The 16537-nt window shown below is 35.0% G+C and overlaps 1 protein-coding gene across 2 annotated transcripts; it reads left to right on the top strand.

Annotated features, from left to right (window-relative positions):
• Positions 1-133: 133 nt before the first annotated feature.
• Positions 134-9617, top strand: LOC140054993 (protein XRP2-like). 2 transcript variants are annotated; one of them, XM_072100138.1, is made up of 10 exons: positions 134-165; positions 1143-1247; positions 2415-2532; positions 3248-3339; positions 3850-4022; positions 4390-4493; positions 5046-5174; positions 5874-5951; positions 6285-6384; positions 7521-9617. In XM_072100138.1, the coding sequence occupies exons 2-10, from the start codon at positions 1174-1176 to the stop codon at positions 7688-7690; spliced, it is 1038 nt and encodes a 345-aa protein (XP_071956239.1). In that variant the 5' UTR covers positions 134-165; positions 1143-1173; the 3' UTR covers positions 7691-9617. The 2 variants fall into 2 exon arrangements, with proteins under 2 accessions (XP_071956239.1, XP_071956240.1); XM_072100139.1 differs by lacking the exons at positions 134-165; positions 1143-1247 and adding an exon at positions 1820-1940.
• The last annotated feature ends 6920 nt before the right edge of the window (positions 9618-16537 follow it).

The following is a 16537-nucleotide window of genomic DNA, read 5'->3' as shown; positions in this document are numbered from 1 at the left end:
ATGAAAGATACATTTATTATATTCTATTTACCAGAGATATATTTGTGCAAATATAATAGCTTTTACTATAATATTTTACCTCTGGCAACTAATTTATGTCAAAGTTGATTATGTAAATTATTTTGGTCGCCTTGCCAAACAAACGCTTTTCGCATGTACTTTCTTATGGAACGCCTCCTCTGCCTTCAGTTCACATTTGTCATGCAGTACACACCAATGGTCATGCAGTACACACCAATCGTCATGCAGTACACACCAAACATCATGCAGTACACACCAATCGTCATGCAGTACACACCAAACATCATGCAGTACACACCAATCGTCATGCAGTACACACCAATCGTCATGCAGTACACACCAATGGTCATGCAGTACACACCAATGGTCATGCAGTACACACCAATCGTCATGCAGTACACACCAATCGTCATGCAGTACACACCAATCGTCATGCAGTCAAATATTGCGTAATTTATACCGCCACCTATCGACAAAATCGAATATCACGTGACGTTTATTAGACGGCTGTAAAACTAGCTATTCAAACATTATACTACAGCAACTCACGCATGTCTACTACTACACCGCACGTGCTTTATGACTAAAATGGCTGGAAAAACTATTAAATAAATCTTGGAATCTTTAGGACGTAAAGCACGTGCGGTGTAGTAGTAGACAGCGTGAGTTGCTGTAGTATAAAGTTTGTATATAGCCTTAGTTTTACAGCCGTCTAATAAAAGTCACGTGATATTCGATTTTTTCGATAGGTGGCGGTATAAATTACGCAATATTTGACTGCATGACGATTGGTGTGTACTGCATGACGATTGGTGTGTACTGCATGACGATTGGTGTGTACTGCATGACGATTGGTGTGTACTGCATGACCATTGGTGTGTACTGCATGACAATTGGTGTGTACTGCATGACAATTGGTGTGTACTGCATGACGATTGGTGTGTACTGCATGACGATTGGTGTGTACTGCATGACGATTGGTGTGTACTGCATGACCATTGGTGTGTACTGCATGACCATTGGTGTGTACTGCATGACCATTGGTGTGTACTGCATGACCATTGGTGTGTACTGCATGATAAATGTGAACTGAAGGCAGAGGAGGCGTTCCATACTTTCTTGCTTTTGTCGTCAAATTTAATTCAGTTTAAAATGGGGTGCTTGTTTTCAAAGACAAATTCTGATAAAATGGATCTTGAAGATAATGAGGAACAAGAATTTAGTTGGTAATAATTGACTCTTTATTCAAACTATGAATAGGGCCTAGATTGAGGTTGCACAAAAACTGAGCGAGGAGCTAGCGAGAGAGGCAGGCCAGCCCCCTTATAACGTAGTAACTTACCAAGTCTGCAGTGTTAGGCTTAGGTTTCAGGACGTCTCGGCCTATTTCAGAAATCGGTACTGTACTATTTAGACCTACTACCAGGCAGGGCCTAATATTTATAAGACATATTTAGTCATTACATTTTTTAATGAAGTTAAATAAATAAACGTTTATTATTATTATTATAATCTGTTTAGTTTTACAGTATTTTAACATTTATAATTAACCGTACAGTATTTTAATATTGACACATCAGGCAATGAACATTAATATTGATGTATTTTTGTTTGTAGTTTTATTGTCTTACAGGTAACTATGCCAACCAAAATGAATTTACATTTTAAGTTTCTTGAATCTTATATACATTAATAAAGGGAATCCTATCTATAGTTTTTTGGATCAAACTTCGTTCTTTTAAAACATTTTGATTATCGGCTAAAAAGTTAGTATTTTTTATCAGCATGGTTGACCATGCTGATAGTCAATAATATTATTTGGGGTGTTGGGTATCGATACAGTTAATGAAATTCATTAATTTAAAATAATAGAAAATTTTGTTTTGATATCAAGCCTCAATCTATTTCCTAGAGTATTGGCAAGTTCAGGCTTTATTTATTTAATGCTTTATTTTCTATCAATAAGGTCGCCATGCTTGTTCATTAACTAGAGAACTAGACCACCATTTTGATAGTCAATATTATTTTGCCATATTATACAAGGCATTAATTGCACTGTCTACTGTGATGTAGACAATTAATAAATTACTGTAGATCCATACTTGACTGTGCCAGTCGATAGTCACTCCAACTACTGCAGTACTGTACAATACAGTACTGTAGGCTACACTGAGCCATGCACCATCGGACTGAACTATAACTAATGACTGCTACCACCAGATGCAGGGAGTCAGAGGCCTACTAGGCTATAGTATATAATGTAGTACTGTATATACTTTACTGTACAGACAAAACCTAATAGCAATATTTATGTATACCATTATTTTACTAATGAGGATTAGGATACAATATACTTGCATCGATGATAACATTTTACATTAAACATTTTTCAGGGACAAAAGAAAAAAAGTAGATCCAAATGACTTCATTATTGATAAATTGGTAGGAGAAACAACTGTGAGATTACCTGGCACTGCCGATGGACAACAGTTTATGATAATGAACTGTAAGGTATGTATGAAAATGGAAAAACAAATTATAAATGTTTTAATATACAGTACATACTTTGTGTGTACAATACTGTGAGATGTTTTTTACTATGTTATTGGAAAATCTCATTTGGGACTCAAACCCACAACCATATTATCATACTGTACTTCTAGACCACGAATGGTTATATTCGAGACCAAGAAAGCGGTGGGTACTGCACCAACAGGATGATACAGTTTGGTAACTACTGTTGTACTTCAAAGCTCGGAAATCTAAGTTGATTAGTCAGATCATTGTTTTATCTACTCTGACGTAATGGTAGTGTACTTTCTAAGTACATTTGTCGTATTCGATTGGGAACTTTCGTTGTCAACGTAAAGATTCGTTGAGTACTTTTTGTATTCGAATTGTAAATTTGTGCTCAACAGAAAGTCATTCGAATAGAAAACGTTGACAACGAAAGCTTTTTCGTTAAGAACAATCTCAACGCTCAAAATACTTCTTTAAAGAAGTACTTAACGGAAAAACTGTACTCAACGGTGAAAGTCTTAATCGAATACGACAATTGACTACCCTTGTACATGGCAAACATTTGACCAATTAACTTAGCTCTCTGCCCAACTACATTGCAGTAGTTTTAAATTCAATATTGTGATTACAAATATACAGTACTTTATATTTTATACTTTAAATTATGGGACAGTACTGGTAATTTTAACATTGTTTTGTAATGTAGGATTCTAGTATCTACATCTACAACCATCTAAATACCATCACAATTGACAAATGTACAAACTGCAAGATATTTCTAGGACCAACTAAAGGGAGGTAAGTAGTAACAAAATTTAATTCTTTAAAGTATTAAATCATTTTAGATTTTAAATACAGAAAAGTTGGCAGATGATCTGATTTATTTTGTCACACATTTGAGAGTGCCACTGGAATGTTGGTAGGATTTATCTTTGCGTAGAGCATTGAGTAATAAAACAAACGCCGAGCAAGGCAATCTTACAACGGGATGCTGAGCTCTAGAAATCAAAGAGTTTATCTGTGGCTGTGACATGATCAGTTCTTTGACCCCCTAAACATTTTGACTGATCTTTTCAAATGTTTGGTTAACAACAGGCACCGCGCTGCAGAGAATATGTACATAGTACAGTACTGTTGGTATTTGTCGCAGCCAGGACTGTCCGCATCCTTTGTTTTTATTTTATTTATCAAAAAAACCAATTGATCAAACAATTTTTATCACCCTACTTAGTGGAACCTCTGGATTGATTAATATATTTCACCTACAGTACTTTCACATGGCTTTAATTTTCATTTTTTTCTCTACAGTGTGTTTTTGCGAGACTGCGAAAACTGTCAGTGTGTAATAGCATGTCAGCAATTCCGCACACGTGACTGTAAGAAGATTGACACATTCCTTCATTGTGATACTCAACCAATCATAGAGTCATCGGTTAAGATGCGATTTGGGTGTTTCCAGTATTATTACAAACAGCTTGCTGGTAAGCTACTGTAACTTTAGTTTCATGTTACTTGACGAAATGTAGCATCCTCTTGTTATCAAGCAAAAGCAATTCTAGTTCCAATCTTAGTTAAAAGAGTCATGAGTTCCTGGCACTAGTATGGTATTGAACTTCGGACCTTGGGATAGGAATGTTAATCACAAAGCTACAGCTCCAATTTATATTAAATGTATATTCGCAAACGCGACTCTATAGCTCACTATGTCGGTCGGTTGGTCGGTCGGTTGGTCGTTGGTAAACACTAACTCAAATTTGCGCATGCGACTGCAGCCATGTATATGGCCTTGTTTTTAAATTAAATATACATATATATGTATTTTTACAATTTGATTTATGTTTTTAACAGGTCAGTTTAGAGGAGCAGGAATAAGCCCATTTAATACAAACTGGAGTAACATTCATGATTTTACACCAGTTCCTGAGGAAGAAAATTGGTCACTATTGCCCCAGGTACTGTACATGTGTATTGATCTTCTGTGTTAGTGAGAAAATCTGTTTTTTTCTGTGGTACATATCCAGAGTAACTTTTTTGTCTCTCTGTCGCCGCACAGGCGTTCTATCGTTCCATTTGAGTCTTATACTCTTTTCACATCTGCAGAAAATAACAACTTGTTGTAACCAGGTGCACAGTGTGAAGACAATTTTGTGGAAAATCTCCAGATTTCATGTGAATGAGATGGATGAGAGACCTGTTTTTGTTTTTTTTCGAGATGTCCTGAGTTGTTACTGCACACGTGTAATTGCCCTGGTATTAAACTGACCAATCACAGTAAATGAAATAGCACCCAACTCTATTTTCTCTCAATATTTCTCAAGGTTCAGAAATGCGTGTATGAGAGAGATTTATGGGAGATTTAGTACACAATTTATGCAGATATGAAAGGTTATTACATAGATTGCAGCTGAGCATAGACAAATGATAACGCATTTTTTAATTGTCCTCGACCCAAGCATTTTAGACTTGCAATTTTAGTTATACATATTAATGATTGGTTTCTTTAGAATGCTAAGGCAGAAGATTATGTACCACTACCAACAACTGATGAGGTTAAAGAGATGAATCTGTCATTGGAAATATCCAAGAGCGTGGTACCACTCAGCATAGGAAACAAGAACAAACCAGGTTCTGAGGTTAGTACACTAATAAAGCTAATCAATTAAAAAAAAAGAGAGAGAAAAAAAATTCTATTCATTGGTAATTTTTGAATTGATATTTCTTTAAGATAAAAGGGATAACATTTCTTCTGCTACAACATATCATTAAACTTATTTCAACTTGTTTCCTTTTCATCTCTTTATCGGCCTGTTTTTCTTCTGAATTTGTATTTATTTTAAAGATAATGACGATGAATAAAGAATATATTTGATTAGAAACATTTGTATTGTTGGATTTCATCCCCAAATGAGTTTTGAAAGCATATTTTTTTGGAAGCATATTTGAATTTATAATATTAAACATTTTTCTGTTTGATCTCGCATGGTAGAAGACCACATTGAAAATTGTATCTTGTGTGGTACAGTATTTCATTCTTCAAATAGATCTTTGTTGAACAAATTATCATTCACCCCTTATAATTTTTTCTTGCTCTTTTAATTGTTTTTATGAAACCATTTACTGGTAAACGCTCAAGTAGTATTTATTTTAAAATGAGCCCTACATTAGTTTTACTTTAGTTGCAATCAAATGTTATAAAAACTACTATTTTATACCAACAACAATAGTTGCCTTTTTGACAATCTTCAGTTGATATTATTAAAATTGATCTATTCTCCAACTATATCTTTACTCTCGCACAAATTGAATAATGACAGTGATGTGTTGCTTTTCAGGAGTGCCTTGTAGCTTTCTTCTGGTGTGATGGTATTGATGAGATAGTTCTTGAATTTCTCAATAAAGCTAGAGACGGGGTAAGCTAGATAAATATGGATAGAATATCTCATATCACATGGTTTTGAAGAAACTTTCTTTCGGTCCGTACTTTTGTATGTGCTACATTTTCAATTTGTAATTATGATAGATAACATAGAATAATTGCTCATACATACAGTACATATGATTATTTAATGATATTAATTGTGCTGCCACAAGAGGGGTACCAATCCTAAAATAATTTAATGAAATTATTTGTGCTACCACATGAGAGGTACCAATCCAGAAATTATTATACGATATTACTGTACTGTAAGAGTGGTACAAACCTGCCCAATCTGCATTTCCTCGTGTTTTCTTTTTATTTCTAGGGATTTAATCTTATTCAAACAAAAGAAGTTAAGATTCAGCCCTCCGAAGTTCCAAACTTGTTTGGCCAAAATCCTAAATATGAAGATGCTTCTAAACGAGGTAAATATATAAAACTTTTTATTTTAAATAATTTAACTAAAACTTTCTTTTCCAAACAAAGATAGTTTTAGTTTTCAATCCTAAAATTCTGTGTCTTTTCATTTTGTTAAACTGAAGATCCCAACTTGGAAATTTGAAATTCTAAAGCATGACCAACCCATAGAGGGTGCAATAATTATATCAATACATCCAAACATAGAGAGGAGGCTATCAAAAGAAATCTCTGGAATATTAAACTATAGTAAACAATCATGGGTATGCCAGGGTGCTTTCCAACTCATATACCGATATCTAATGGGTCGGGTAGTAAAGCAATGGTAAATCTATTTACTTTTTTTTTTTATATCGGGGTAGGAGATCACTCAAAATATGGGGAAACAACTTCTGTGATCATCTTGATTGATAACTAATGTGTTAGGTCAGATCAATGCAATCTAATAACAGGGTTTATCTGTGGCTATGAAAATGATCAGTTCGACGCCCCGTAGTAACAGACACTGCGTGCGGAGAATATATACATTTACAGTACTTTTGTATTTTTCACAGCCAGACATAAGATCAAAGAACTGTTACATGTTCCTATCTTTTATTTTTTTTTTATTTTTTTTTTTTTATTGAACACTTTCATATTTCAATTTAAAAAGTAGCTTAAAATAATAACACTTTCTTATTAATAGTAATACACAATATACATTTCTCTTAAGAACAAAATATAAATAATTTCATAATGTAATAAATATAAATCTACTTTTTCTTTTCTCTTAAAAAAAAAGTCAATAAATAATTTGTCGTCAATTTTTTCTTTTTTAGCATATTTCCACTAAAAAATAATTTAATTAAACATAAAACTTTCTTATTCAAATAGATAGTTATTACTTACTAAATAAACAGATGATAAAAGTTCTATAAATAATTCAAGATTAAAAAAACATTATATAAAAATCAGTGCTTTTATTGAACACTTTCATATTTCAATTTAAAAAATAGCTTAAAATAATAACACTTTTTAAATAATAATAATATATATGTTCCTATCTTGGCAAGGCGAGCTTAGTGTCCTGTTTTTAGTTTTCCTTAATGTCAGATGATAATTGGTATTGGCAAATACACAACAAATTATTGGTTTTTTTTTATAGGTGACATAATTGGTATTGAATTTTGTGGCGAAAGTACCGTTCAAAATGTCCGTAAACTTGTTGATGAGTTCTCCGGCAGAGCTGTTATCTTTGTGTCTAATAGTGCTGAAGACGGTGCAACCGATGTGGAGAAGTTTTTTAATTTTGCTGACATTCAAATGGCTGTCTGAAGTAAATGAAGTAATCACATATTGTTTAAATCGTGGTTTGTTGACTGTCTGTTTTTTTTAATGGTCAGCTACTTGTTACTGTGTGAGTTTTACTGGTCCTTATCTGACTTCTCAGCAATATGATCTTTGGCTCTGGCCGTAAATGAGTTTTAAATTTAGTGGTCAGTCAGTGTATTTTTGCTGAACATTTGTCAATGGTCAGATATTTATAACTGTGTGTGTGTTTTACTGGCCATTTCTCAGCCAATTGGCTCTGACTTAGTAAATAAGACATTTGGAATTGATGGAAATTTAGTGGTCAGTTTAGCAGTGGCCATTTGTCTTTTTTGATATGGTCAACTAACTGTCTTTATCAAAGAATAAGAATTTGTCTGATTTCTCAGCAATGTGATTTTAGATGGACAGAAATAAGAAATAACTTAAGTTTGATGGTCATTGACAAAACTGATATGTACTGACCATTTATCTGTTTCTGAGTGGTCATTTATCTTTTAATGTCAGCCATCTATTACAAACTATTTGAATTGCTGTATGACTTTTACTTGATTTCTAAATTTACCACCAATTGCTATTTTTGTAGCAATAATTAAATTTTAGTCGGCCTTTTGAAAGTGTAGAATAACTGGCCATTTTAAGTGTGTATAAACGAACCAGCCAATTTATCACCTTGCTAATTTTATATATAAAAATCATTATTGTTGTATTAATGTTATTGTATAAATAAATTTGTATATGTGAGTATTTTATAGTAGGTAGACTTGACAGTGTATAATTTAATATTTTGTAATGTAAGTTCAAAATGCTCATTAGTGCAATAGTTTTAAAAAGATACATTTTGGCACACATGGCGTTTCATACGTAAAAAACTTTAGCTCGTTTTCAGACAAATATCAAACGTCGATTGATGGACTAAATAACAGTGACCTTTCATTCACTGTTCTTAATCTTATCCAATCCATCCATACGGTCCCCAATCCTGTTCACACTGCCCAATTTCTCCCTGACCCTCCAGTTTTTTTCTATCTTAGGCCATCCTTTCTGCGCCTGCTCGCAATTTGATTCCTAGCTAGCTTGGTCATTGATAATTTCATCCCTCCATCATTTTTTAAGTAGGTCTAACTCTGGTTCTTTTTCCTTTGATCTCGGCAAATTATATAGGGATTTAGTTTAGTCAGGGAGGTATACCTCCCTGGTTTAGTCAACCATTTGCTGAATGGATGGATGGATCCAAAGTTCTGTGCAACATTACATAAGCATAATGCATAGTCTTGTATAGACTGCAGGAAAAACGCTTTACAAACGTAAACTTTAACATTGGGATGTTGTAATTTAAACAATGTATTTTAATTGTTGAATGTTGAATAAAAAATGTTAGGCAACATTATTACTTTATATTTTTTATATTTTATTTTAGATTTCAAACACTGAATCAAATTGTAAACAAATTCTAAATAAACCTTTGAAATTAAAAACTAAACGTATTTATGTGTGAATGCCAAATTATGATCAACTATTCTAGAAATCTTTTAAGTCTAAAGGCCAATTTACACAGACGAGCTAGGGGCGGTCGCAGGACTATTTAAAGAGGGTTGCTCAAAGTTTCCAGGACTGTAGACACTGAGTATTTGAGCCACAGGACCCCCATCGTGTGGCCTGTGTCGAAGCGAATTGTTAAATGACACTCCCAGATGGCCGCAAATGGTACGTAAAATTCATGATAAATAAAAAATGATACATTTTTTTACGCAAAGTTCATGTGTGAATGCTTGATCCATTAGAGGTAATCTGTGATGGCGCTAGGAACACTGCTATGCGTGGGTAATTTGTGAATGACGATAGAGAAGATCTGTACTGCCGTTCATTGCAAGAGGAGGGGGAAGTCTGGTAATGTGTAATGATAATGTAACAAGCCAGAGATGAAATAAAATCACGAATACATAACTGATTGTCGTTGTTTTAGTCGTCGTCAAAGGTTTATCGCCCGACCTATTTATTTTCATGTTTAGTAGAGCGTTTCATTTTGGATATTCAGTAAATTGAAAAATCTGACAATGTAAATAATCCCTCACTATTTAATTACTATACTATTATATTGTTGAAAATGGATTGCGTGATATGAAAATGGATTGATAGCAACGTAACAAAGATACGTTCTAGTTTGATTATTAGGTATCCATGCAGTGGTGAAGCGGAGGATTATTTTTGTAGCGTTTCATTTAAAATTATTTTTGTTACAAAGAAATATGTGAATTTGAAATTTTTGTCAAAGTCGTTAAATTCGTTGCCGCCAGCATTATTTCTATTACCAAATTTTAACAATTAAGCTATAAAAACTGTGATAAAATATAAATAATGATAAAATGCCCTGCAACTCCTTTATGACTAAGCGTATCAAGGTCCGAAAATTCATTTTCATTTATCCACTATAAACTGTAAATAAATAATGAATATAAAACAAAGAAATTAATTATGTGAAATTTTGCAGAAAGAAGCAACGTTTGCTTTGCTACCGGTATAATTCTCTGCTACTACGGAAATTCGGCCTAATAGTACGGACTTATACGGAAATGAAGATAAATAGGGTACTACAATGAAAAATAAAACTATACGCAAGATTATGATTTGGCCTTAAATTATTATGGAAAACCGGCAAAACGCAATAATTATGATCCACTCGACGACCTATATGACAGGTTTTTCCCGAACACAGTGTGTGTTGGCCTCCTTTCATACCTCTTATCGGGATAGAGATACATCTCCCTTCTCTTATGACGCGCGCACCACAAGCAACTAGTCAGTCAGAAATTAATGCTGCGCATGCTGAGAAACTTATCTACAAAAAAATACGTCGATCGCCGATATAATTTCTGCGCGGTATATTAGTATAGGCTGCCTATGGTATGACATGAGCTGTGCACTTTATTACCAAAGCATGAAACTTTCCACAAAGTGTCTTTGATGTATATAGATTCAAAATATCGGGGGGTGCCAAGTGTCCAACGTCCGGTATGGCGGCCATCTTGATTTCAAAATGGCCACCATAAAATCAAAAAATGTTCATATCTTGGCAACTATACACATTAGAGACTTAATTCTGGTCTCAAATTGTTCACAAACTATATATTTCTATTTGCTCTAATGAAAAGTTTCGTCCACAAATGACCGGAAATGACGTTTCTTACAGTTTGACCTTTGACCTTGTCTTTGTATATCTTTGTAACTACTGGTCATTTTCAATCGATTTTGGTGTCATTTTGTTCAGAATAAATACAGTACATTTATATTTGTAGTAATGGAACATTTTCACATAAAATGACCGAAAAAACAATTTATGACCTTTGACATTTATTTATTGATTTTTAATTATGTGAATATACTGTATGTGGTTTTTGTTGGTCTTAAATGCACCTAATTTTGAAATTTTACCTGATAGGCGTAATTATATTAAATGATTAATGAATTGTATATAGTAGCCTACATAAAATTGGTAAACATTGTGCTTGGTGGTACCATTAGTTCAACGATGTTGGCACCTTCTGATTCGCTAAAAGTTTTAATAGTTTGACAGAGGAAATAACATACATGTATGGAATACCGTAAAACCTCAAAAAGGTGATAGTATGAGCCTCTTTTCGATATAGACTGTATTTGAATTTCAAATAATTAGTATGATGATCGTGTTTATATCAATATATTATTAATGAACTTACAAAGAACCCTTTATATTTCAACAATTAAGCCTCAGTTATTCTACAATTTATTGTTTTCGAAGTGGTAGGCCTATTTTGATTGCATCTTCTTTTTGTATGCTTCCTGGGTTAATATGGTCCTAACCCTCCTTCTTTGTCTGTAGATGGTCCTATACCCCCTTCTTTGTCTGTCGGTGGTCTTATAATCCCTTCTTTGTGTGTGGATGGTCTTGTACCCCTTCTTTGTCTGTTGATGGTATTAAACCCCTTTCTTTGTGTGTGGATGGTCTTACACCCCTTTCTTTGTCTGTAGATGGTCTAACACCCCTTCTTTGTCTATGGATGGTCCTATACCCCCTTCTTTGTCTGTCGATGGTCCTATACCCCCTTCTTTGTCTGTCGGTGGTCTTATAATCCCTTCTTTGTGTGTGGATGGTCTTGTACCCCTTCTTTGTCTGTGGGTGGTCCTACACCCCCTTCTTTGTCTGTGGGTGGTCCTACACCCCCTTCTTTGTCTGTCGATGGTCCTACACCCCCTTCTTTGTTTGTAGATGGTCTAACACCCCTTCTTTATCTGTCGATGGTCCTATACCCCCTTCTTTGTCTGTCGATGGTCCTACACCCCCTTCTTTGTCTGTTGGTGGTCTTATAATCCCTTCTTTGTGTGTGGATGGTCTTGTACCCCTTCTTTGTCTGTGGGTGGTCTTACATCCCTTTCTTTGTTTGTAGATGGTCCGACACCCCTTCTTTGTCTGTGGATGGTCCTACACCCCCTTCTTTGTCTGTGGATGGTCTTATACCCTCTTCTTGATCTGTAAGTGGTCCTATACCACTTTCTTTGTCAGTGGATGGTCTTACACCCCTTCTTTGTTTATTGGTGGTCTTATAATCCCTTCTTTGTGTGTGGATGGTCTTGTACCCCTTCTTTGTCTGTGGGTGGTCTTACATCCCTTTCTTTGTTTGTAGATGGTCCGACACCCCTTCTTTGTCTGTGGATGGTCTTATACCCCCTTCTTTGTCTGTAAGTAGTCCTATACACATTTCTTTGTCAGTGGATGGTCTTACACCCCTTCTTTGTCTGTGGACGGTCCTACACCCCCTTCTTTGTCTGTGGATGGTCTTACACCCCCTTCTTTGTCTGTGGATGGTCTTATACCCCCTTCTTTGTTTGTGGATGGTCTTACCTCTCCTTCTTTGTCTGTGGATGGTCCTACACCTCCTTCCTTGTCTGTGAATGGTCCTACACCCCTTCTTTGTCTGTGGATAGTCTTATACCCCATTCTTTGTCTGTAAGTAGTCCTATACACATTTCTTTGTCAGTGGATGGTCTTACACCCCTTTCTTTGTCTGTGGACGGTCCTACACCCCCTTCTTTGTCTGTGGATGGTCCTATACCCTTTCTTTGTCAGTGGATGGTCTTACAACCCCTTCTTTGTCTGTGGACGGTCCTACACCCCTTCTTTGTCTGTAGATGGCCTTATACCCCTTTCTTTGTCTGTGGATGGTCTTATACCCCCTTCTTTGTCTGTGGATGGTCTTACACCCCTTCTTTATTTGTCTGTGGATGGTCTTATATCCCCTTCTTTGTCTGTGGATGGTCTTATACCCACTCCTTTGTATATGGATGGTCTTACACCCCCTTCTTTGTATGTGGATGGTCTTACACCCCCTTCTTTGTCTGGACCCACTGCTTTGATTGATTAAATCAGACATTGTTTCTTGTATGATAGGAGACCAAGACCTTCAAAGTGAAAGTCCACAGGTGGATGCCTAAAAAGGTCTTGTACAGAACAGTATATTGTAGGTCCATGTCACTAATTTGAGGATTATTTGAATAATTATAATGAGATGTCTTTTACGAATTGATTTGGTTCGGATTTTGCTAAAAAATCAATGACTAGAGAAAATGATTCAGATGAAAGGTTTACAGCAATACCATAAAAATGGAGTACATTTTTTTAGATGCAACGAAAATGAACAAGAATTATCTGAGTTTTTGACTAATGAAAGTAGGTCTACTGCACAAATGCAGGATAAGTTTGTAGTAAGTACTTTGAAAGATGGTGTTCTCTTCTCTTAACTCACGAAAATGAGAACTTTCCGAACTTGTCTCATATGCAACATCAAAGAGGCCAACGAAAGAATGCTACTTTACATCAAAAATTTTTCCAAATGGCATCTAACAATTCAATTCAACATATGGTATAATACATTTAAAAAAAAGAAAAGAAAAGATAAAGGAGAGAGGACCAAAACTGTTATCTAACGATTGACACATCAAACAAGTCGGCATAGATGAGCTCAGTGATCTGTCATACTTTATGCCTATCCTATCACATCAAACGTCAAAAATTCAGAATAATAATTCCTGGTCATTTTTGCGTTATGTGTCATTTATTTCGGTATAAAAATTAGGTGCATTTATACCAATGTAAACCACATACAGTATGTTCACATAATTATATATGTCAAAGGTTATAAATTGTATTTCCAGTCATTTTATGTTAAAATGTTTCATTACTACAAATATAAATGTCTCTATTCTGAACAAAATGACACCAAAATCGATTGAAAATGATTAGTAGTTATTGAGATATACAAATAAGAGGTCAAAGGTCAAACTGGAAGAAACGTCATTTCCGGTCATTTTTTGGACGAAACTTTACATTAGAACAAATAGAAATATGTGGTTTGTGAACAATTTAACACCAGAATCAAGTCTCCACTGTTTATAGTTGCCAAGATATGAACACTTTTTGTTTTTATGGTGGCCATTTTGAAATCAAGATGGCCGCCATACCGGACGTTGGACACTTGGCACCCCCCGATATTTTTAATCTATATACATCAAAGAAACTTTGTGGAAAGTTTCATGCTTTGGTAATAAAGTGCACAACTTGGCTATTTTTATGGCGTTAACTGCTCTACTATGGTGACTACTGTGCATTCTGCCAATTTACAAATAGGCCTATTCTCTTCCAGACTGGACTTTATATGGATATTGTATACGATGAAATGGGACTTGCATTTTAATTTAGTAGCAGAAACAACATTTAGTATGAAATTAAGGGTGTTGTTGCCCGGGCTACTGGGCCAAAACACCAAGGTCGGCCCCTGCGGACGGTAACGGTAAGCGGTAAACCGCGTAGCTTGTCCCACATAGAATCTGTATTTGTCCTTATCGGAATCCGTCCGCTCCGCGATGTGTGTAAATGGACTTAAGAAATAACAAATTTTATATTTTTATTACAGTTACCGCTCGTATCTGTAAATCGGCCATGAGTCTTCTAGTCTAATTCTAATACTATATTAAATATCCAAATATTTACCAATAACAAAAGAAGTCTGAGACGCTCAAGTCTGAATGCTCGAGTCAGTGGCCCTAAGCAATAGGCCTACTGATATGATTACTGGGAATGAACCACAAAAAAAAAAAAAATACCGCATGGCTAACTGTACCATGTACCCTGGATATCTTAACAAATGTTAAGTGTGTGTATGTATGAAATCTAATTATATTTTCATAATTTCGCAAAGAAAAATCAATCATTTTAAAAGAACTAAGAGCGAGTCATATGGCCGAGCGGTTAAGGCAGGGGCGCCGTTTACCGTACCTAAAGAGCCAATAACAACATCGGCAAGGGTTCGAGGCCGGCTCGCTCCTAGTTCTGGTGGTGGAACAAGTCTTCTCGGATAAGGACTATAAACCGTAGGTCCAGTGTACACAGTTATAACCTGTGTGTACTTTAAAGAACCCAGTTCATTATTCGAAAAAGAGTAGGGGGTTACCCCGGTGAACTGGTTCACACAATAGCCCCTGTATCAGGGGGATTACCACCTATCTGATAGGACAGTGATTAATTCACTATTGGTAATCCTTGGCCACATTGCCTAAAGACATAAAATAAATAAATAAATAAAATAAAAACTATATTGTTAATTTGTTTGCATAGCTATCCATCCCCATTATTGGGGACATTTCGCCGTCATTGACATTATGTTGACATAGTACAACAATGAGAGACGTTAATTTTGATGAGAAGGTCATGGAACACTAATTAATTTTAAAAACAAATAAAAACCTGGGTACCCTGACGGGTACTCTCCCTCCGGGTCAAAGGGATCCCGAAACTCATCGGTGGGCAGGGGCGCTCATCTCCCTGTTCAGGACTATTCCTGATGATTACCCAACCTATTTACATTTAAAATTAAAATTAAACATCAAGACATATAACTTAATCAACTTAATGACTACTGGACATAGTAGTTTTTGTCTTCTATAAAAGATGCTGGAAGCACTTCCATATATAGTCTTCCCGGTCTAGTTGACTAGCGTTTATAGTTCTCTGAAGTATTAGTCCATGGGATTTAGCTAAAAAATGACCCTTTTCTCACACAAATTGCAAGAAAAGATTTTTTTGATGAAATGTGTTCTTTAGACCCTACTGAACACATTTATCAACGTTAGGACATTTTTCGACAACGGGAAGTAGCCTAATTTGCATAATTAAAAATGGCCGCCATTTTTAATAACGTACTCTGTATCTTGGAAACCGCTAGTCACAGATACTTAATTATGGTGTCAAAATCGTTAGAATATATGTTTTTATATTCACTTTATTGAAAAAGTTTGTCCAAAAATGAATGGAAGTGCTATTTCTAACATTATTGACCTTTGACCTTGATTTATTATATCTCAGCAACCACTAATCAGAGATATACAAATTAGGGCTTAAATTGTTCAGAAACTACACATTTATATCCAGTCTAATGGCATGTTTTTGCAAAAAATGGCGGATTCTAACATTATTGACCTTTGACCTTGATTTATCATATCTCAGCAACCACTAATCTGAGAGACACACAATATGGCTCAAACTGTTAAAAAACTACATATTTATATTTAGTCTAATGGCATGTTTTTGCAAAAAATGGCCGATTCTAACATTATTGACCTTTGAACTTTGCACTACATAAAATCGCATAACTTTGAAAATATTGTATATATGAAATTATTTTTAGTGTCAAATTGTTCAGAACATACATGTTTCTATAGAGTCCAATGACACATTATGTCCAATAATGGCCTTTTGTATGGTTATTAACATTTGAACTATATTTGAAAAGGATTTTTAAACCCGGAATCTTCTTCATGTAG

This window comes from Antedon mediterranea, chromosome 7 (assembly GCF_964355755.1).
Source record: "Antedon mediterranea chromosome 7, ecAntMedi1.1, whole genome shotgun sequence".
NCBI classification, from domain to species: Eukaryota; Metazoa; Echinodermata; class Crinoidea; order Comatulida; family Antedonidae; genus Antedon; species Antedon mediterranea.
Note: the sequence above shows the minus strand (reverse complement) of the source record. Positions and strands in the feature narration are given on the sequence as shown.

Excerpts from the sequence above, each read along its gene's own strand:
- LOC140054993 (XM_072100138.1), top strand. The coding sequence starts at position 1,174 with ATGGGGTGCTTGTTTTCAAAGACAAATTCTGATAAAATGGATCTTGAA. Across the intron at positions 2,533-3,247 it reads TTATGATAATGAACTGTAAG|GATTCTAGTATCTACATCTA; the intron begins GTATGTATGAAA and ends TTTGTAATGTAG. Across the intron at positions 4,023-4,389 it reads TTATTACAAACAGCTTGCTG|GTCAGTTTAGAGGAGCAGGA; the intron begins GTAAGCTACTGT and ends TGTTTTTAACAG.